This window comes from Hypanus sabinus, chromosome 24 (assembly GCF_030144855.1).
Source record: "Hypanus sabinus isolate sHypSab1 chromosome 24, sHypSab1.hap1, whole genome shotgun sequence".
In the NCBI taxonomy this organism is placed as follows: domain Eukaryota; kingdom Metazoa; phylum Chordata; class Chondrichthyes; order Myliobatiformes; family Dasyatidae; genus Hypanus; species Hypanus sabinus.
Genome location: NC_082729.1, coordinates 29,902,716 through 29,926,248, shown reverse-complemented (window position 1 = coordinate 29,926,248; position 23,533 = coordinate 29,902,716). Strand labels below are relative to the sequence as shown.

Sequence of the window (23,533 nt, the reverse complement as noted above, 5' to 3'; positions counted from 1 at the left end):
CTCACTCCCCTCTGTCTCTCCCTCCACAGGGACCTGGTAGTGTCGCGGCCCTGGAACATAGAACTGCCTCGTTCCATGGTGGAGGTTGTGACGAGCTGGAATGTCCCCATGTCTCGCTGGCTGAACACCTGTAGGTACCAAGTAATACCCCTGCCCCCAACCACAAGCCCCAAATCCCTTCCCTCCAGCACCCACGGAATCCCTTCCATCTGTCCCTGCATTGCTGCATCCATCCGCGTACAACATGGAGCACAGAACGTGAACCTGGCAGCTGGGTCCTCTGCCTCATCTCTCTCTAACCCATGGCTTTCTAGCACCCTTCCTCACCCCCCCCCCCCCCCCCCCCCCCAGATCAGACTGGGAGCACTGTGCACAGTTCCCATCTCCATATCCCTGGGTCAGACCCACACCGGGAGCACCGTGTACAGTTCCCATCTCTGTACCCTGAGTCAGACCCACACTGGGAGCACCGTGCACAGATCCCATCTCCGTACCCCTGGGTCAGACCCACACCGGGAGCACTGTGTACAGTTCCCATCTCTGTACCCTGAGTCAGACCCACACTGGGAGCACAGTGTACATTCCTCCATATCCCTGAGTCAGACCCACACAGGGAGCACTGTTCACAGTTCCCATCTCTGTATCCTGGGTCAGACCCACACTGGGAGCACCGTGCACAAATCCCATCTCCGTACCCCTGGGTCAGACACACACCGGGAGCACCGTGTACAGTTCCCATCTCTGTACCCTGAGTCAGACCCACACTGGGAGCACCATGCACAGTTCCCATCTCCATATCCCTGGGTCAGACCCACACCGGGAGCACCGTGCACAGATCCCATCTCCGTATCCCTGGGTCAGACCCACACCGGGAGCACTGTTCACAGTTCCCATCTCCGTACCCCTGGGTCAGACCCACACCGGGAGCACTGTGTACAGTTCCCATCTCTGTACCCTGAGTCAGACCCACACTGGGAGCACAGTGTACATTCCCATCTCCATATCCCTGGGTCAGACCCACACCGGGAGCACCGTGTACAGATCCCATCTCCGTATCCCTGGGTCAGACCCACACCGGGAGCACCGTGTACAGTTCCCATCTCCATATCCCTGGGTCAGACCCACACTGGGAGCACCGTGTACAGTTCCCATCTCTGTATCCCTGGGTCAGACCCACACTGGGAGCACCGTGTACAGTTCCCATCTCTGTATCCCTGGGTCAGACCCACACCGGGAGCACCTTGTACAGTTCCCATCTCTGTACCCTGAGTCAGACCCACACTGGGAGCACAGTGTACAGTTCCCATCTCCATATCCCTGGGTCAGACCCACACCGGGAGCACCGTGTACAGTTCCCATCTCTGTATCCCTGGGTCAGACCCACACACGGAGCACTGTTCACAGTTCCCATCTCCATATCCCTGGGTCAGACCCACACCGGGAGCACCGTGTACAGATCCCGTCTCCGTATCCCTGGGTCAGACCCACACCGGGAGCACCGTTCACAGTTCCCATCTCTGTACCCTGAGTCAGACCCACACTGGGAGCACCATGCACTGTTCCCATCTCTGTACCCTGAGTCAGACCCACACTGGGAGCACCGTGTACAGTTCCCATCTCTGTATCCCTGAGTCAGACCCACACCGGGAGCACCATGCACAGTTCCCATCTCCGTATCCCTGGGTCAGACCCACACCGGGAGCACCGTGCACAGTTCCCATCTCTGTATCCCTGGGTCAGACCCACACAGGGAGCACTGTTCACAGTTCCCATCTCTGTATCCTGGGTCAGACCCACACTGGGAGCACCGTGCACAGATCCCATCTCCGTACCCCTGGGTCAGACCCACACCGGGAGCACCGTGTACAGATCCCATCTTTGTATCCCTGGGTCAGACCCACACCGGGAGCACCGTGCACAGTTCCCATCTCTGTAACCCTGGGTCAGACCCACACTGGGAGCACAGTGTACATTCCCATCTCCATATCCCTGAGTCAGACCCACACAGGGAGCACAGTGTACAGATCCCATCTCCGTATCCCTGGGTCAGACCCACACCGGGAGCACTGTTCACAGTTCCCATCTCCGTACCCCTGAGTCAGACCCACACCGGGAGCACTGTGTACAGTTCCCATCTCTGTACCCTGAGTCAGACCCACACTGGGAGCACAGTGTACATTCCCATCTCCATATCCCTGGGTCAGACCCACACCGGGAGCACCGTGTACAGATCCCATCTCCGTATCCCTGGGTCAGACCCACACCGGGAGCACCGTGTACAGTTCCCATCTCTGTATCCCTGAGTCAGACCCACACCGGGAGCACCGTGTACAGTTCCCATCTCTGTATCCCTGGGTCAGACCCACACTGGGAGCACCGTGTACAGTTCCCATCTCCGTATCCCTGGGTCAGACCCACACAGGGAGCACCGTGTACAGATCCCATCTCTGTATCCCTGGGTCAGACCCACACAGGGAGCACTGTTCACATTTCCCATCTCTGTATCCTGGGTCAGACCCACACTGGGAGCACCGTGCACAAATCCCATCTCCGTACCCCTGGGTCAGACACACACCGGGAGCACCGTGTACAGTTCCCATCTCTGTACCCTGAGTCAGACCCACACTGGGAGCACCATGCACAGTTCCCATCTCCATATCCCTGGGTCAGACCCACACCGGGAGCACCGTGCACAGATCCCATCTCCGTATCCCTGGGTCAGACCCACACCGGAGGCACTGTTCACAGTTCCCATCTCCGTACCCCTGGGTCAGACCCACACCGGGAGCACCGTGTACAGTTCCCATCTCTGTACCCTGAGTCAGACCCACACCGGGAGCACAGTGTACATTCCCATCTCCATATCCCTGGGTCAGACCCACACCGGGAGCACCGTGTACAGATCCCATCTCCGTATCCCTGGGTCAGACCCACACCGGGAGCACCGTGTACAGTTCCCATCTCCATATCCCTGGGTCAGACCCACACCGGGAGCACCGTGTACAGATCCCATCTCCGTATCCCTGGGTCAGACCCACACAGGGAGCACTGTTCACAGTTCCCATCTCTGTATCCTGGGTCAGACCCACACTGGGAGCACCGTGCACAAATCCCATCTCCGTACCCCTGGGTCAGACACACACCGGGAGCACTGTGTACAGTTCCCATCTCTGTACCCTGAGTCAGACCCACACTGGAAGCACAGTGTACATTCCCATCTCCATATCCCTGGGTCAGACCCACACCGGGAGCACCGTGTACAGATCCCATCTCCGTATCCCTGGGTCAGACCCACACAGGGAGCACTGTTCACAGTTCCCATCTCTGTATCCTGGGTCAGACCCACACTGGGAGCACCGTGCACAAATCCCATCTCCGTACCCCTGGGTCAGACACACACCGGGAGCACCGTGTACAGTTCCCATCTCTGTACCCTGAGTCAGACCCACACTGGGAGCACCATGCACAGTTCCCATCTCCATATCCCTGGGTCAGACCCACACCGGGAGCACCGTGCACAGATCCCATCTCCATATCCCTGGGTCAGACCCACACTGGGAGCACCGTGCACAGATCCCATCTCCGTCTCCCTGGGTCAGACCCACACCGGGAGCACCGTGTACAGTTCCCATCTCTGTATCCCTGGGTCAGACCCACACTGGGAGCACCGTGTACAGTTCCCATCTCTGTATCCCTGGGTCAGACCCACACTGGGAGCACCGTGTACAGTTCCCATCTCTGTATCCCTGGGTCAGACCCACACCGGGAGCACCTTGTACAGTTCCCATCTCTGTACCCTGAGTCAGACCCACACTGGGAGCACAGTGTACAGTTCCCATCTCCATATCCCTGGGTCAGACCCACACACGGAGCACTGTTCACAGTTCCCATCTCTGTATCCTGGGTCAGACCCACACTGGGAGCACCGTGCACAAATCCCATCTCCGTACCCCTGGGTCAGACCCACACCGGGAGCACCGTGTACAGATCCCGTCTCCGTATCCCTGGGTCAGACCCACACCGGGAGCACCGTTCACAGTTCCCATCTCTGTACCCTGAGTCAGACCCACACTGGGAGCACCATGCACTGTTCCCATCTCCATATCCCTGGGTCAGACCCACACCGGGAGCACAGTGTACAGTTCCCATCTCCATATCCCTGGGTCAGACCCACACCGGGAGCACCGTGCACAGATCCCATCTCCGTCTCCCTGGGTCAGACCCACACCGGGAGCACCGTGTACAGTTCCCATCTCTGTATCCCTGGGTCAGACCCACACCGGGAGCACCGTGTACAGTTCCCATCTCTGTACCCTGAGTCAGACCCACACTGGGAGCACCGTGTACAGTTCCCATCTCTGTATCCCTGAGTCAGACCCACACCGGGAGCACCATGCACAGTTCCCATCTCCGTATCCCTGGGTCAGACCCACACCGGGAGCACCGTGCACAGTTCCCATCTCCGTATCCCTGGGTCAGACCCACACCAGGAGCACCGTGCACAGATCCCATCTCTGTATCCCTGGGTCAGACCCACACCGGGAGCACCGTGCACAGATCCCATCTCCGTATCCCTGGGCCAGACCCACACCGGGAGCATCGTGCACAGTTCCCATCTCTGTATCCCTGAGTCAGACCCACACCGGGAGCACTGTTCACAGTTCCCATCTCTGTACCCTGGGTCAGACCCACACCGGGAGCACCGTGCACAGGTCCCATCTCCATATCCCTGGGTCAGACCCACACCGGGAGCACAGTGTACATTCTCATCTCCGTATCCCTGGGTCAGACCCACACAGGGAGCACTGTTCACAGTTCCCATCTCTGTACCCTGGGTCAGACCCACACAGGGAGCACTGTTCACAGTTCCCATCTCTGTACCCTGGGTCAGACCCACACAGGGGGCACTGTTCACAGTTCCCATCTCTGTACCCTGGGTCAGACCCACACAGGGAGCACTGTTCACAGTTCCCATCTCTGTACCCTGGGTCAGACCCACACCGGGATCACCGTGTACAGATCCCATCTCCGTATCCCTGGGTCAGACCCACACCGGGAGCACAGTGTACATTCCCATCTCCATATCCCTGGGTCAGACCCACACCGGGAGCACCGTGCACAGATCCCATCTCCATATCCCTGGGTCAGACCCACACCGGGAGCACCGTGTACAGATCCCATCTCCGTATCCCTGGGTCAGACCCACACCGGGAGCACAGTGTACATTCCCATCTCCATATCCCTGGGTCAGACCCACACCGGGAGCACAGTGTACTTTCCCATCTCCATATCCCTGGGTCAGACCCACACCGGGAGCACCGTGCACAGATCCCATCTCCATATCCCTGGGTCAGACCCACACCGGGAGCACCGTGTACAGATCCCATCTCTGTATCCCTGGGTCAGACCCACACTGGGAGCACAGTGTACTTTCCCATCTCCATATCCCTGGGTCAGACCCACACCGGGAGCACCGTGTACAGTTCCCATCTCTGTACCCTGAGTCAGACCCACACTGGGAGCACAGTGTACAGATCACATCTCCGTTTCCCTGGGTCAGACCCACACCGGGAGCACTGTGTACAGTTCCCATCTCTGTACCCTGAGTCAGACCCACACTGGGAGCACAGTGTACATTCCCATCTCCGTATCCCTGGGTCAGACTCACACAGGGAGCACTGTTCGCAGTTCCCATCTCTGTACCCTGGGTCAGACCCACACAGGGAGCACTGTTCACAGTTCCCATCTCTGTACCCTGGGTCAGACCCACACAGGGGGCACTGTTCACAGTTCCCATCTCTGTACCCTGGGTCAGACCCACACAGGGAGCACTGTTCACAGTTCCCATCTCTGTACCCTGGGTCAGACCCACACCGGGAGCACCGCGTACAGATCCCATCTCCGTATCCCTGGGTCAGACCCACACCGGGAGCACAGTGTACATTCCCATCGCCATATCCCTGGGTCAGACCCACACCGGGAGCACCGTGCACAGATCCCATCTCCATATCCCTGGGTCAGACCCACACCGGGAGCACCGTGTACAGATCCCATCTCCGTATCCCTGGGTCAGACCCACACCGGGAGCACAGTGTACATTTCCATCTCCATATCCCTGGGTCAGACCCACACCGGGAGCACAGTGTACTTTCCCATCTCCATATCCCTGGGTCAGACCCACACCGGGAGCACCGTGCACAGATCCCATCTCCATATCCCTGGGTCAGACCCACACCGGGAGCACAGTGTACAGATCCCATCTCTGTATCCCTGGGTCAGACCCACACTGGGAGCACAGTGTACTTTCCCATCTCCATATCCCTGGGTCAGACCCACACCGGGAGCACCGTGTACAGTTCCCATCTCTGTACCCTGAGTCAGACCCACACTGGGAGCACAGTGTACAGATCACATCTCCGTTTCCCTGGGTCAGACCCACACCGGGAGCACTGTGTACAGTTCCTATCTCTGTACCCTGAGTCAGACCCACACTGGGAGCACAGTGTACATTCCCATCTCCATATCCCTGAGTCAGACCCACACAGGGAGCACCATGTAGATTCCCATCTCCGTATCCCTGGGTCAGACTCACACAGGGAGCACTGTTCGCAGTTCCCATCTCTGTACCCTGGGTCAGACCCACACCGGGAGCACCGTGCACAGATCCCACCTCCGTATCCCTGGGTCAGACCCACACCGGGAGCACAGTGTACATTCCCATCTCAATATCCCTGGGTCAGACCCACACCGGGAGCACCATGCACAGATCCCATCTCCGCATCCGTGGGTCAGACCCACACCAGGAGCACAGTGTACATTCCCACCTCCGTATCCCTGGGGCAGACCCACACCGGGAGCACCATGCACAGATCCCATCTCCGTATCCGTGGGTCAGACCCACACCTGGAGCACCGTGTACAGTTCCCATCTCTGTATCCCTGAGTCAGACCCACACTGGAAGCACTGTGCGGAATGGTGAAGGGCGGAGGCCTTGTATTCCATCTGGGTTGTCTCCAAACTGATGATACGAACATAGATTTCTCAAACTTACGGTAATGGCCCCCATCCCCCTTTCCCTTTCTCACCTTGTCTCCTTGCCTGCCCATTGCCCCCCTCTGGTGCTCCTGCCCCTTTTTCATTCTTCCGTGGCCTTCTGTCTCCTATTAGATTCCCCCTTCTCCAACCCTGTATCTCTTTCACCAATCAACTTCCCAGCTCCTTACTTCAGCCCTCCCCCTCCTGGTTTCACCTGTCACCTCGTGTCCCTCTGCTCTCCCCACCTTTTAACTCTACCCACCTTTTAACTCTACCCCTCGGCTTTTTCCTCCAGTCCTGAAACGTCGACTGTACTCTTCTCCATAGATGCTGCCTGGCCTCCTGAGTTCCTCCAGCATTTCGTGCGTGTTGCTCGGATTTCCAGCACCTGCAGATTTTCTCTTGTTTGCCATTGCAACGTGGCTAACTTATCATCTCTCTCAACCCCATTCTCCAGACGTCTCCCCATAGCTTTCGAGGCCCTGACTAATCAAGAACCTGTCAACCTTAATATCCAATAATTGGGCCTCCATAGCAGTCTGTGGCAATGAACTACCATCGGGCTAAATATAATCCCTCGTCATTACTGTTCTTCCAAAGTAGTGGGCGCCGACCTTTTTAAGCCCAGGATCCCCTACCTCGGCCGTAGTGAAAGGCAAGATCGACCTACTGAATCGTTTAAACACGCGCATGAGCACCGGGCAGAAGGGACCGGAAGCAGTCTCTCTTTACAGGCAGCTTTCCGTAGCGGGAGTGTTGCTATATTCCCATTATCTTAATTGGTATTACTTTATAATGCTCACATTCCAACACCTTTTAATTCTTTGTTTCTTTATTTAACTTTATTTCAACACGAAAAATAAATGAATATAAATTGACTGTTGCACTCAGTGTGATGACTGGGGCTGAATACTTTACGCTAGTTCCCTGAAGTTTGGCTCATGACTACAGACAGCCAGTTTGAGACAGTCTGTGAGGTGTCTGTCAGTAAGAGAGCTCTCGTACTTAGATTTAATAATTTTCATCTGACGTCCTGACAGACTGAATATTTGAATGGACAGTTTACTTTGTCAGACTGAATGTTGAACCTACCACGTTTTTCAGGTGTTTTGTATTGGTAAACTGTTACTGAGACACTAGTATAAGTTTCAGAGGTACGCAAGCTAATGACACCACTGTGTTTTTGTTTCCCAGTTCTTTTACATTTGGGGAATGTTGGAATCTGAAGGGGAGAAGTGCTGTAATGCGACCGTTATAAAGATAGGTTGGTGCTGATGAGGACAATGTTGATGTAGTGGTGCTCCTGCTGCGGAAAGCTGTTTGTGGGGAGAGGTTGCTTCCGGGGTTGCGGGCTTTTATTTCCGGTCTTTTCTGTTTTATTTTCTTTTTGGGATCTACTGGGAAAGGCTCAAAGATCGACCGGTTGGCAACCACGACTAAAGGGACATCTTTATATTATGTGGCTGTGCCCTCTGGTCCTAGACTCTCCCACTATAGGAATTATCCTCTCCAGATCCACTTTATCTCGGCCCTTCACCATTCGATAGGTTTCAGTGAGATCGATTCTTCTGAACTCCAGCGAGTACAGGCCTAGAGCTAACAAACACTCCTCACATGTTAGCCCTTTCGTCCATGGGATCTTTCTTGTGAATTTCATCTGGACCCTCTCCAGTGCTGCACGCTTTTTCTTAGGAAAAGCGTCCAAAGTACTGGTGAACCTTTTCTGAGCTCTTTGCCAAGCCTTCCTGGCCTTCCAGAACTCTGCACAGGTGTAGCCTCAGTGAAGTTGCATGTAGGTGTGACGAGACCTCCTGGCACTTGTGCTCAGTGCCCTGACCGTTGGAAGGCAAGCACGCCTCGCAGCGTTCTTCACGACGCTTTGTGTTGCCAGACAGACGTGACCTATTCGGAGTTATAACATGGGGAAGAGGTTGTTCGTAAGTCTGGGTTTCGAGCTCCTGTGGATTCTCCCAGTCAGTAGAGGGTGGCGGATTATCGGGATCTTAAACACAAACGATTCTGCAGGTGCTGGAAATCCAGAGAAACACAGAGGACAGGCAGCATCCATGGAAAGGAATAAATAGTCAACATTTTGGGCCGAGACTTATTGTAGTCTTGTTGCATTATGAAGGATATTGATTGTAACTGTCCAGGGATGATCTTCCCTGAGACAGTGATGGGTGGGTTGCCTCCTGCCAGGGTTAATTTTCTTCAGTAATGCCTCCTCCTCCTCTCTCCCCAGATGTGTTTCAGAGTGCGCTGACTCTGGGAAGGTTCCCTGCCATCTTGGTCACCTACAGTGCCAGTGCATTGCTGCATGTGAGTACCGCTGAGGGGGAGGTCACAAGCTGCCCCCGGTTTGTGGTTTCCAATTACCACCAGGTCCAGCAATCAGTTTACGGAATCAACTTCAATAAGCTCGAACGATCTTCGGAGTCTGTTTCTAGATTGCAGTACAGCAAACAATCCACAGAGTCCACTTAGCACTCAAAGGCATGCTGTTACGTACCCCGTAACTGGGTCACTTACCAGCAAAGATAGAGAGGTCCGTTGAAGTCTGATGGTGCTATTTTTAATGGTATTTATTGATAAAAATACACAAAAATAATATCAATGCAAACATACAGATAATATACGTCGTCAGTACTAAATCTACAACGGTGGGTATAATAATAATCACTAAGAAATAGCTCTGTCGTTGTCCAATACGGGGATAACGTATTGTCCAATGGAAATATAAAAGTCACTTTAGTTCATTCAGGCTGCAGCCTTTGGTGGGAGAAAGACAGATCTTTAGAACTTGTCAGCTTTTCATTTTTATGATGTGGATCCTTCAAAATTTCGTCGGTGGTGATCTCTTCTTTAGCTAAGCCATCTTCTGTGGTAAGGCCCCAATCCCGGGGCAACGGGAAAGGACACACGTGGGCCCTCCATCGGCTGTCGCTATTAAACGCTGTCACAGGATTTCTAGCGTTTCTCCTGTTCCCCAGACCCTCTTTTATCCTTACTCACGGGGTCTCAGATGTCAGTCAGGTTGGGATGGTGCCATCCCTCAACCCAGCCCACTTTGGTCATCCCTAAGGGCTTCAAATAAATAGTACAGTACTCAATACACAATTCCGTCTCCAAGAGACAATGGCCGTTTCCCGTGGCTTTATATCGCTGAGGGGCCAGGACATTCCAAACCCCTTTGTGAATTCTGCGTGTCTTTCTCTCATTTCCTGAGTCTCCTGACCTGAATTAATAGCGATCTTGCGATTCTCAAAAAGGAGGGGGCTACTCAGAGTCGGCCCCTCAGAGTTGGGGCACAGGCGTAACAATACCACCTCAAGCAGTCTGCCAAGTATTTATACGCTGCACTCCACAGAATCTACTTAAACAGCAGTCTGTGGTGTCTGTTTATGCATTGTTCTGCAGTAACCAGTCCACAGAATCCAATTCATAAGCTACAGCCAGCAGCTCCCCTCTCAGTCTGCGCAGGATTAATTATACACAGCTCTATTAGCAAAGCCCACCGAATCTACAAAAGCAACATCAAACAGCCTACAGAGTTTATCTGTTTGGTGCAATGCTTAACCTACTAATGGAGAATCTATTTTCACAATGGAAACAGCAGCCAGCCAACGCAATTTATATAAATAGTGCAGCACACCAGACTACAGAATCCATTTATTTAATGCAGCACAGCAAACAGTCCATAGAATCTACTTGACATGCTACAGCAGTCTGCGGAATCTACTTGACACACTAAAGCAAACAGTCTGCGGAATCTACTTGACACTACAGCAAACAGTCTGCGGAATCTACTTGACACACTACAGCAAACAGTCTGCGGAATCTACTTGACACACTACAGCAAACAGTCTGCGGAATCTACTTGACACACTACAGCAAACAGTCTGCGGAATCTACTTGACACACTACAGCAAACAGTCTGCGGAATCTACTTGACACACTACAGCAAACAGTCTGCGGAATCTACTTGACACACTACAGCAAACAGTCTGCGGAATCTACTTGACACACTACAGCAAACAGTCTGCGGAATCTACTTGACACACTACAGCAAACAGCCTGCGGAATCTACTTGACACACTACAGCAAACAGTGCAGAATCTACTTGACACACTACAGCAAACAGTCTGCGGAATCTACTTGACACACTACAGCAAACAGTCTGCGGAATCTACTTGACACACTACAGCAAACAGTCTGCGGAATCTACTTGACACTACAGCAAACAGTCTGCGGAATCTACTTGACACACTACAGCAAACAGTCTGCGGAATCTACTTGACACACAACAGCAAACAGTCTGCGGATCTACTTGACACACTACAGCAAACAGTCTGCGGAATCTACTTGACACACTACAGCAAACAGTCTGCGGAATCTACTTGACATGCTACAGCAGTCTGCGGAATCTACTTGACACTACAGCAAACAGTCTGCGGAATCTACTTGACACACTACAGCAAACAGTCTGCGGAATCTACTTGACACACTACAGCAAACAGTCTGCGGAATCTACTTGACACACTACAGCAAACAGTGCGGAATCTACTTGACACACTACAGCAAACAGTCTGCGGAATCTACTTGACACACTACAGCAAACAGTGCGGAATCTACTTGACACACTACAGCAAACAGTCTGCGGAATCTACTTGACACACTACAGCAAACAGTCTGCGGAATCTACTTGACACACTACAGCAAACAGTCTGCGGAATCTACTTGACACACTACAGCAAACAGTCTGCGGAATCTACTTGACACACTACAGCAAACAGTCTGCGGAATCTACTTGACACACTACAGCAAACAGTCTGCGGAATCTACTTGACACTCTACAGCAAACAGTCTGCGGAATCTACTTGACACACTACAGCAAACAGTGCGGAATCTACTTGACACACTAATGAGATTATTGTTTGGTTGGGGGGAAATTCCACTTGACAAGTTGTACTTACGGCCCATTACGCTGGTGTCTCGGGCAACAATGAAGATTCTCTGTCTTTGGGATTTCAAGGCTTCCTTCATTGTGTCAAACGCTTCTTCTCGGTTTTCAGTGGAGACTTGAATGGTGTCTCACACACACATGTAGGATTCTTCACTGCTGTTTCCATAATAGTTTTGTTTTGCCAGTTAGGATTGTTAGCCCTGAGCTGAACTGAGCACCCCCCCCCCCCCCCCGCCCCAAAGCTCAGAGGATTGGCGGACCTCTCTTAGTCTGGCCTCTACCCTTGACCTGTTTGGCTTGGGTGACCCTACCAAGAGCAAAAGCATAAAGCTCCGACTCCAGCCAACATGGCTCTCCGAGTCTTTGAGGCACACAAGCCTCCAAACCCAAAGACGAGGGCTATACAAGTTGTGTGCGCAGTTAAACTGGGCCGAGAACCGGTGGTTTGGTGAGCACGTTTAAAAGTTCCTTTTATCCTAATGTGGGGGCGGGTGCAGTCGGCAAGCCATTTTTTTTTGGCCATTAGGTGGGACATTTTGCCCTGTCGAGTTGTACTGCTGATCTCCGCATTTCGTTCCAGGGTCTCAGTTTTCACCTTGGAGCTGTCCTCCTCTCGCTCGGATTTATCACCTACGTCGAACACGGTGAGTTCCCCGATTTCTCCTGTCGCTCTGCCGTAGACTCCTGGGCTCTGGAATTCCCCCCGTGAGCCCCACCACCCATCCTGTTGACCCTGTCACCAGCTGAGACACGATTGAGTGTCAAATCTTCATTAATTCAGAGCTTGCACTTATTGATTGATACAATGCAGAACCGACCCTTCCAGCCCTTTGGGCAACGTTCCAATTTAACCCTTCCCTAATCACGGAACAATTTACAATGACCAACTGGTACAGTGGGAGGAAACTGGAGTACCCGGGGGAAAGCCACAAGGTCACAGGGAGAAAGTACAAGCTGCTTACAGGCAGGGGCAGGAATTGAACCTGGATCGCTGGTGCTGTAAAGCGTTGTTGTACCCAAGACACTACTGTGCCATCCCAATTTATCATTTCTACACTACCGTATATAGACGCCTGGCCAAAACTTGTTAAACTAGAGAAGTGTTTGACAGACTTCCATGGATGCGCGGCAGAGAGAATCCTGATTGGCGTGGTCTGGAAACGTTAATGCCCAAGAGCGGAAAAAGCCTACAAAAAAAGTGGTGGATGCGGCCCAGTCCGTCACAGGCAAAGCTCTCTCCACCACGGAGCACGCCGATAAGGAGCACTGTTAACATTCATCATCAAGAATCCCCCACCATGCTCTCTCTTCACTGCTGAAGGTGCGGAGCCTCAGGTCCCACACCTCCGGGTTCGGGTACAGTTATTACCCTTTGACCAGCATGGGTAACTTCACTCAGCTCAACACCAAACCGACCCCCCACCCTCACACTCACTTCCAAGGACTCTACGGCTCATGTTCTCAGTATTTGTTTATTTATTTTTGCATTTGCACGTTTTGTACACATTAGTTGTCAGTCTTGCTGTGTAGTTTTTCATTAATTCTGTTACATTTCTTTGTTCTTCTGTGAATGCCTGCAAGGAAATGAATCTCAGGGTGGTACATGGTGACGTAACAAGTGCACAATGATTTTACTTTGAAGTCTCGCCCTATTCTCCTCCGTTCCAAAGAGAACTATCTGTACTGTCCAAAAGCTTACTAATACGCCCATCTGCATTTTTGTTCGAATCACGCAAACTGAACTGGAGAGGTGCTGGCCCGATCCCTTCAGAACGCCACTGGGTGCAGAGCTCCAGCCAGGACAAAATACCCTTTCACCACAACCCGTGGGCAGGCAGATTCCGAGTCCCGTTTACCAGGCACTCCTGTTTTCTGGTTCAGGGTGGGACCTTACGGATGGGAGAGTCGGTGATGATGGCGATGGGTGGGGGGGGGGGGTGCGATATGGAGAGATCACGAGAGAGGGTAAAGGAATGGTAAATGTAAACAGTATCAATCTCTTATTTACAGAAGGTTAATGCTTTGGGAGAGGGTTTACTAGACCCATATCTGGTACGGTGAGGTCAGTCAGGCTGGGCTTGTATCTCCTGGAGTTTATTCGGGTGATGAGAGAGGACTGGACTGAGAAGTGTAAGATCCTGAGAAGAGGGTGTGGAGAGTTTGTTCCTTGTGGGAGCATCTAGCCTAAAAATATATAACCATATATGGTTATATATGGGGCCTCTTTTAAAATGGAGGCAAGCTGAAGCTTCGTCACAAGCCATCCCCTTCCTCGAGGCAGTGAACTCGGAGTCGGAGAAAGTTTTCAAAGCAGAAAGAAATCGGCCACAATCTGATTAGTATGGTCGGCTTGAGGGGGCATCAGATTTTCCTGTGCTCCTTAGGAAGCCCCACCCCTCAAGATTCCAAACCCAGGTTAGTGGTAGGGGCATAAGAAAGACTGAGAGCTCCTGCCTTACCATATCATGAAGCAATACAGCTCAGAACCAGACCCTAATTAGAGATGCCCACCTAACCTAGTCTCATCTGGCCGTATCCCTCTGAACCTCTCCTGTCCAAATGCCTCTTCAATGTTAATGTACACTAGCAGCTTGTTTGAAGAATTTCTTCAGCAGATCTGTAGAGGCCAAGTCATTGGGCATGATCAAAGGGGAGATTGATAGGTTTTCGATTAGGGTTTGAAAGGTTAAAGGGAAAAGGCAGGAGAATCAGTTCAGAAGGAATGGATCAGCCATGATAAAATGGCGGAGCAGGGCCATTGGGCCGAATATCCAATGTCTTATGATCCAGGGATGTGTGCAGGGCCGGGGAGTTGGTATGCACGATAGACCTGTTTCAGGGAAGGGCTGTGGGTCAAGGTTTTCCTGAAAGCTGAAGATGATAAATGCCATGATCGGCCTTTGGAAGCACTTCACGATAGTGGCACCTCGCCAATGTGTGAGTGAGCTTCGGGAAGGAGATTTTGGGTAGGTGGGAAGGGTTAAATCGGTCCAAAGCCAATTCTCTCAACCTAAGCTCTTCCAAGTTCATCTTTGGGGTCTAGTCTTACACCTCCCAGTCCAATCTTGAGACGAGTTCTTACTGCCCCCCCCCCCCCCCCCCCCCCGATGCCTGGCTGCTCTCACTGGCATGAGTCTGGGAACGGGCTTTTGTTCCCGTCGGTCAAAGGCTCCTGTTGTTCTCCACAGTCCTGCGGGCCAAGCTAGCGACCATCCTCAGTGCCTGCGTCCTGTCCCGGAGGTGTCCGGCGGCATGTCCCCACCACAATAAGTCGGTGAGTATGCGGGGATGGGGTATAGACAATGGGGGGAGGGTGCAGCAACGAGTGATGGAAGGGTTTGTCATTAGGGGGCCTTCAGAACAATGGCAGCCCCCGTCCCTCTCTTGGCGCGGACCCTCTGCCCCCGTCCGTCTCCTGGCGCGGACCCTCTGCCCCGTCCCTCTCCTGGCGCGGACCCTCTGCCCCTGTCCCTCTCCTGATGCGGACCCTCTGCCCCCGTCCCTCTCCCGGCGCGGACCCTCTGCCCCAGACCCTCTCCTGGTGCGGACCCTCTGCCCCCGTCCCTCTCCTGGCGCGGACCCTCTGCCCCGTCCCTCTCCTGGCGCGGACCCCCTGCCCCCGTCCGTCTCCTGGCGCGGACCCTTTGCCCCGTCCCTCTCCTGGCGCGGACCCTCTGCCCCCGTCCGTCTCCTGGCGCGGACACTCTGCCCCCGTCCATCTCCAGGCGCGGACCCTCTGCCCCGTCCCTCTCCTGGCGCGGACCCACGGCCCCCATCCCTCTCCTGGTGCGGACCCTCTGCCCCCGTCCGTCTCCTGGCGCGGACCCTCTGCCCCGTCCCTCTCCTGGCGCGGACCCTCTGCCCCTGTCCCTCTCCTGGCGCGGACCCTCTACCCCAGTCCCTCTCCCGGCGTGGACCCTCTGCCCCCATCCCTCTCCCGGTGCGGACCCTCTGCCCCCGTCCCTCTCCTGGCGGGGACCCTCTGCCCCCGTCCCTCTCCTGGCGGGGACCCTCTGCCCCCGTCCCTCTCCTGGCGGGGACCCTCTGCCCCCGTCCCTCTCCTGGCCCGGACCCTCTTCCCCCGTCCCTCTCCCGGCGCGGACCCTCTGCCCCCCGTCCCTCTCCCGGCGTGGACCCTCTGCCCCCCGTCCCTCTCCTGGCGCGGACTCTCTGCCCCCGTCCGTCTCCTGGCGCGGACCCTCTGCCCCGTCCCTCTCCCGGCGCGGACCCTCTGCCCCAGTCCCTCTCCCGGCGCGGACCCTCTGCCCCGTCCCTCTCCTGGCGCGGACCCTCTGCCCCTGTCCCTCTCCTGGTGCGGACCCTCTGCCCCCGTCCCTTTGCCCCCGTCCCTTTGCCCCCGTCCCTCTCCCGGCGCGGACCCTCTGCCCAGTCCCTCTCCCGGCGCGGACCCTCTGCCCCAGTCCCTCTCCTGGCGCGGACCCTCTGCCCCCGTCCCTCTCCTGGCGCGGACCCTCTGCCCCCGTCCCTCTCCTGGCGCGGACCCTCTGCCCCCGTCCCTCTCCTGGCGCGGACCCTCTGCCCCCGTCCCTCTCCTGGCGCGGACCCTCTGCCCCCGTCCCTCTCCTGGCGCGGACCCTCTGCCCCCGTCCCTCACCTGGCGCGGACCCTCTGCCCCCGTCCCTCTCCTGGCGCGGACCCTCTGCCCCCGTCCCTCTCCTGGCGCGGACCCTCTGCCCCCGTCCCTCTCCTGGCGCGGACCCTCTGCCCCCGTCCCTCTCCTGGCGCGGACCCTCTGCCCCCGTCCCTCTCCTGGCCCGGACCCTCTTCCCCCGTCCCTCTCCCGGCGCGGACTCTCTGCCCCCCGTCCCTCTCCCGGCGTGGACCCTCTGCCCCCCGTCCCTCTCCTGGCGCGGACTCTCTGCCCCCGTCCGTCTCCTGGCGCGGACCCTCTGCCCCAGTCCCTCTCCCGGCGCGGACCCTCTGCCCCAGTCCCTCTCCCGGCGCGGACCCTCTGCCCCGTCCCTCTCCTGGCGCGGACCCTCTGCCCCTGTCCCTCTCCTGGTGCGGACCCTCTGCCCCCGTCCCTTTGCCCCCGTCCCTTTGCCCCCGTCCCTTTGCCCCCGTCCCTTTGCCCCCGTCCCTCTCCCGGCGCGGACCCTCTGCCCCAGTCCTCTCCCGGCGCGGACCCTCTGCCCCAGTCCCTCTCCTGGCGCGGACCCTCTGCCCCCGTCCCTCTCCTGGCGCGGACCCTCTGCCCCCGTCCCTCTCCTGGCGCGGACCCTCTGCCCCCGTCCCTCTCCTGGCGCGGACCCTCTGCCCCCGTCCCTCTCCTGGCGCGGACCCTCTGCCCCCGTCCCTCTCCTGGCGCGGACCCTCTGCCCCCGTCCCTCTCCTGGCGCGGACCCTCTGCCCCCGTCCCTCTCCTGGCGCGGACCCTCTGCCCCCGTCCCTCTCCTGGCGTGGACCCTCTGCCCCCGTCCCTCTCCTGGCGCGGACCCTCTGCCCCCGTCCCTCTCCTGGCGCGGACCCTCTGCCCCCGTCCCTCTCCTGGCGCGGACCCTCTGCCACCGTCCCTCTCCTGGCGCGGACCCTCTGCCCCCGTCCCTCTCCTGGCGCGGACCCTCTGCCCCCGTCCGTCTCCTTGCGCGGACCCTCTGCCCCGTCCCTCTCCTGGCGTGGACCCTCTGCCCCTGTCCCTCTCCTGGTGCGGACCCTCTGCCCCCGTCCCTCTCCCGGCGCGGACTCTCTGCCCCCGTCCGTCTCCTGGCGCGGACCCTCTGCCCCGTCCCTCTCCCGGCGCGGACCCTCTGCCCCAGTCCCTCTCCCGGCGCGGACCCTCTGCCCCGTCCCTCTCCTGGCGCGGACCCTCTGCCCCTGTCCCTCTCCTGGTGCGGACCCTCTGCCCCCGTCCCTTTGCCCCCGTCCCTCTCCCGGCGCGGACCCTCTGCCCCAGTCCCTCTCCCGGCGCGGACCCTCTGCCCCAGTCCCTCTCCTGGCGCGGACCCTCTGCCCCCGTCCCTCTCCTGGCGCGGACCCTCTGCCCCCGTCCCTCTCCTGGCGCGGACCCTCTGCCCCCGTCCCTCTCCTGGCGCGGACCCTCTGCCCCCGTCCCTCTCCTGGCGCGGACCCTCTGCCCCCGTCCCTCTCCTGGCGCGGACCCTCTGCCCCCGTCCCTCTCCTGGCGCGGACCCTCTGCCCCCGTCCCTCTCCTGGCGCGGACCCTCTGCCCCCGTCCCTCTCCTGGCGCGGACCCTCTGCCCCCGTCCATCTCCTGGCGCGGACCCTCTGCCCCCGTCCCTCTCCTGGCGCGGACCCTCTGCCCCCGTCCCTCTCCTGGCGCGGACCCTCTGCCCCCGTCCCTCTCCTGGCGCGGACCCTCTGCCCCAGTCCCTCTCCTGGCGCGGACCCTCTGCCCCCGTCCCTCTCCTGGCGCGGACCCTCTGCCCCCGTCCCTCTCCTGGCGCGGACCCTCTGCCCCCGTCCCTCTCCTGGCGCGGACCCTCTGCCCCCGTCCCTCTCCTGGCGCGGACCCTCTGCCCCGTCCCTCTCCTGGCGCGGACCCTCTGCCCCTGTCCCTCTCCTGGTGCGGACCCTCTGCCCCCGTCCCTCTCCCGGCGCGGACCCTCTGCCCCTGTCCCTCTCCTGGTGCGGACCCTCTGCCCCCGTCCCTTTGCCCCCGTCCCTCTCCCGGCGCGGACCCTCTGCCCCAGTCCCTCTCCCGGCGCGGACCCTCTGCCCCTGTCCCTCTCCTGGCGCGGACCCTCTGCCCCCGTCCCTCTCCTGGCGCGGACCCTCTGCCCCCGTCCCTCTCCTGGCGCGGACCCTCTGCCCCCGTCCCTCTCCTGGCGCGGACCCTCTGCCCCCGTCCCTCTCCTGGCGCGGACCCTCTGCCCCCGTCCCTCTCCTGGCGCGGACCCTCTGCCCCCGTCCCTCTCCTGGCGCGGACCCTCTGCCCCCGTCCCTCTCCTGGCGCGGACCCTCTGCCCCCGTCCCTCTCCTGGCGCGGACCCTCTGCCCCCGTCCCTCTCCTGGCGCGGACCCTCTGCCCCCGTCCCTCTCCTGGCGCGGACCCTCTGCCCCCGTCCCTCTCCTGGCGCGGACCCTCTGCCCCCGTCCCTCTCCTGGCGCGGACCCTCTGCCCCCGTCCCTCTCCTGGCGCGGACCCTCTGCCCCCGTCCCTCTCCTGGCGCGGACCCTCTGCCCCCGTCCCTCTCCTGGCGCGGACCCTCTGCCCCCGTCCCTCTCCTGGCGCGGACCCTCTCCTGGAGTGGACCCTCGCCCCCGTCCCTCTCCTGCCGCAGACCCTCTGCCTCCGTCCCTCTCCTGGTGCGGACCCTCTGCCCCCGTCCCTCTGCCCCAGTCCCTCTCCTGGCGCGGACCCTCTGCCCCAGTCCCTCTCCTGGCGCGGACCCTCTGCCCCATCCCTCTCCTGGCGCGGACCCTCTGCCCCTGTCCCTCTCCTGGTGCGGACCCTCTGCCCCCGTCCCTTTGTCCCCGTCCCTCTCCCGGCGCGGACCCTCTGCCCCTTCCCTCTCCTGGCGCGGACCCTCTGCCCCCGTCCCTCTCCTGGCGCGGACCCTCTGCCCCATCCCTCTCCTGGCGCGGACCCTCTGCCCCCGTCCCTCTCCTGGCGCGGACCCTCTGCCCCCGTCCCTCTCCTGGCGCGGACCCTCTGCCCCCGTCCCTCTCCTGGCGCGGACCCTCTGCCCCCCGTCCCTCTCCTGGCGCGGACCCTCTGCCCCCGTCCCTCTCCTGGCGCGGACCCTCTGCCCCCGTCCCTCTCCTGGCGCGGACCCTCTGCCTCCGTCCCTCTCCTGGTGCGGACCCTCTTCCCCCGTCCCTCTCCTGCCGCAGACCCTCTGCCCCCGTCCCTCTTCTGGCGCGGACCCTCTCCCCCGTCCCTCTCCTCCTCCCATCCCTCCAATTTAGAACCCTCCCCTCCTCTCCCACTGATGAAACTACCCACCCCGTTCCTCTCCCCCTTCTCCCACCATGTCCCATGCTAGAGATTGTGATTTACTTCCTGGGTGTTCTGACATCTGTGGTTGTATCTTCTGCTTCCCCCACCCCATTTCAATTCCCCCTTTTCAACGCCCCTCCCCTACTCTCTGCTGCTCGGCACAGAATCTCATGGTCTGGACCATCAACCTGCTGTTCGGCTCCCTCAGCATCTTCTACCTCACTTATCTGGGATCTTTCTTTGACATTGACGTCGAGGATGAGGTGGAGGAGGAGGTACGTTAGGAAGTGGGGGGCTTTCAGGGTGGGTGGACGAGTGAGTCATCACCGTTAGGCCTAGGCGACAGAGAGAGGCCATTTGGCCCATCAAATCAGTGCCACCATTCCACCGTGGCTGATTTATTATTCCTCTTAACCCCATTCTCCTGCCTTCTCCTTGTAACCTTTAACACCCCGATAATCAATCTCCACTTCCAATAAACTCAATAACGGCCTCCACAGTCACCTGTGGCAATGAATTCCTCAGATTTAGCACCCTCTGGATAAGAAATTCTTCCTCATAACTGTTCTAAAGGGACGTCTTTACATGCTGAGGCTGTGCCCTCTGGTCCTGGACTCCCCCTGCTATAGGAAACGTCCTCTCCACACAGACTCTGGGCCTTTCAATATTCGATAGGTTTCAGACCCCAGGGTTATTGTATCTTCCTTCACCGCTGCCCGTGGTAATGCGTTCCAGGCATCCGCCGTGCTCTCTGTAACAAACTAAACCTCGCTTCTTCGAACCGACCGGAAAACCTTTGATGGAAAGTGGCGGCCACGGCCCAGCGGATCACAGGAAGAGCCCTCCGCCCCCTTCAGCCCGATCCCCCGGCGCACCATACGCCTTCTGAGCCACCGTACCGACGTGGGGCAACTTTCAGGCATCTGTGGGTGTGACCCCCAAGACCCGTCTGTTCCTCTGCACAGCCGAGGATCCTGCCGTTCGACCTGCGGTCTGCCTCGAAGATCGACCTTCCAAAGTGAACCCCTTCACAATTGTACTGAGAGAGACCGGTCAGCCTGTTACATTGGCGATGGGGCTCAGTTCTGGTGGGGTGGGGATTACCGTCCCTCTGAGGCGTTCGGGAGTTTAGGGTTAACTGTCTGAAGCTGCCCACTGCGGTCGATTAGTGGGGTAGGTGTGGGAGACATGGGGAGTGTATGCACGAGCTTCTGACCTCTGCTTCTGACCCTCCCTGCAGGGTTACGGGATGTCCTTCACCATCCAGAGGTGGCAGGAGCTGAACTGGAGTGGACATTGGCTCACATTCGGACTCTGGGTTTTCTATCGCCTCCTGGGCTGAGATTCCCCACCCCCTCCCACAGCCCGGATGCCCCCACCGCCGGGCCAGGATACTCAAGGGCTCTGGGAAGCAGGTTTTCCCTGTTTGCTGACAACCTCCTCCTGCCCCCAGCCCAGCCAATCCCACAGACAGTATATCATGGTTCCTAACTGGGATATAACCCCCCCCCCCACCCCACTCTCGCCCTCCACCCTCTCCTCCTCCTCTCTCTCCGCCCCATCCCTCTCCATTTCCACCCTCTCTATCTCTCCCTCCCCACCCCAAACAACTCACCCACTCACACTCTGTCAAAGCACAAGTCTCTGCCCTCTGGTCCTCGACTCCTTCCACTGTCCGCGTCTGCTTGGCCTCGACTGTACTCTCCTAAATATTCTGCTCCTCCCTCCCCTCCTGCTCCCCCCTTCAGAACAGTGACTGGCACTGTGCTGTTCTCTTCTGGAAGAGAGTCGCAAAGACCCTCTCCCCACCCAATCTGTCCGCCTTGGCAACCTCGGATTTCAAATCCGCACCAGATGCTGGGAATCCAGAGCAACCGACAGGGAATGTTTGAGGGGCACGCCAGGACGGGCAGCATCTGGGGAGGAGTGAAGTCATTTAGGGACAGCGTCCTGATGAAGGGTCTTGGCTCAAAGCGTTCATTCCTCTACACGGCTGCAGCCTGACCTGAGTCCCTTCAGCGCTTTTGTGAGTTTCTGTAAATCGGCAGGCCCCTCCGCCGAAAAAGAGAAGCGTCCTCCAGCTATCCACATAATAACACTAAACAGACGGGACGCTCCCGCACCCACCTCCCCCGTTCATCCGCGGACCACCGGGAGTCTCTCTGCTCCAGTTAACCCCCTCCTCGACGAAAGCAGCCCTGCCTATCCATTGCCGAAGGGGCTTAACCCTCGAATGAGCGGAGAAGGGTGCAGAACTGAATGCCACTGTTGGGGAGATTTAAGATTTAGAAGTGTCTCGGTCTCCCCCCCTCCCCGGCACTACAGACCCATTAGATTCAGGGGAGGAGTGGTGTTGATAGGGCCGGTCACCTCCCATAGCAACCCAGGACAACCACCCGGCCCCTTCAACCTGAGTTCGATCCGCGGCAGCAACACGGCGGGGGGGGGGGGGGGGGGGGAGATATCCGATTCCTGTTTGTCGAATGAATCCATTTAAATGCCCCATCTCCTTCTAGTCACTCTTCCCTTAGGGAATAAGCCATTGGGCCCATCGACTCTGCTAGCCCAAACATGCCAAAATCATGGTAGATGAACAATCATGATTTCTCTCTTGATTATCAGACTTCAGATATACTGTAACTGGAATTCCGGCATGGTATTCCAGAAATTTCTCCCTATGGGGAGCTGACCTCTTGTTCCTAAACTACCCAAGCAGTGCTACGGGGGGGGCAGGGGGCCCACCCCACATCTCCATCAGGGGTATGAGGGCCCTCCCCTGCCATCAATGTCCCATCAGCATCTCCTCATCTCATTCTCTCTCCCCCGGGTTCTTCGCTCTGCCATGTGCCGGGATTAACGTAAAATGGCCAATGAACCCACCGACCCTCAGGTCGTTGGTCCGCAGGGAGCAAGTGTGACTCAGCACACACGGGGGGCGGTTGGGAAAGATTCTGGGCTTCTTGGCCTCTCCAGAGAGAGTGGAAACTCGCCCCACGGGAGAAACCAATCTCCGGCAAAGAGGCAGAAGGAGGCACCCGGTCTTATCCTGCAAAATCACGAGACCCTCCCCTCTACTGCCCTCCAAACTCCCCCACCACTCCCATCTCTGTCAGTGTCGGGAAACCTCTCCCTCTCCCAGGAGAGTTTTGTTACTCCTCCCCCACCCCCCCACAGCCCCATCACTCTGCATTGCCCTCAGTATATTTATATTCCAATATATACAAACTGTTTGTATACGTCAGTGTGTGACTCTTGTGCTGGAGGTGGGGTGGGGGAGTCAGAGACACAGACCCCATCCCATCATGGTGTGTGTGTGTTCACATAGACCCCGTCCTGTCACTGTGTGGGGTGGGGGGGGATCACAGACACAGACCCCATCCCATCGTGGTGTGTGTGTGTTCACATAGACCCCGTCCTGTCACTGTGTGGGGTGGGGGGGGGGGGTCACAGACACAGAACCCATCCCATCATCGTGTCTGTGTTCACATAGACCCCGTCCTGTCACTGTGTGGGGTGGGGGTGTCACAGACACAGAACCCATCCCATCATCGTGTGTGTGTGTTCACATAGACCCCGTCCTGTCACTGTGTGGGGTGGGGGGGGGTCAGAGACAC

The 23,533-nt window shown here is 57.7% G+C and overlaps 1 protein-coding gene across 2 annotated transcripts in view; it reads left to right on the top strand.

The window, feature by feature from the left end:
• LOC132380607 (protein-serine O-palmitoleoyltransferase porcupine-like) overlaps positions 1-23,155 on the top strand; it is a 49,128-nt gene extending 25,973 nt beyond the window's left edge. For both annotated transcript variants that reach the window (XM_059949536.1, XM_059949535.1), the window contains exons 8-13: positions 30-130; positions 9,278-9,354; positions 12,579-12,642; positions 15,187-15,272; positions 20,084-20,194; positions 21,160-23,155. In XM_059949536.1, coding sequence (XP_059805519.1) covers positions 30-130; positions 9,278-9,354; positions 12,579-12,642; positions 15,187-15,272; positions 20,084-20,194; positions 21,160-21,261 — 541 coding nt within the window. In that variant the 3' untranslated portion in view covers positions 21,262-23,155. The remainder of the gene's footprint in view (positions 1-29; positions 131-9,277; positions 9,355-12,578; positions 12,643-15,186; positions 15,273-20,083; positions 20,195-21,159) is intronic.
• The last annotated feature ends 378 nt before the right edge of the window (positions 23,156-23,533 follow it).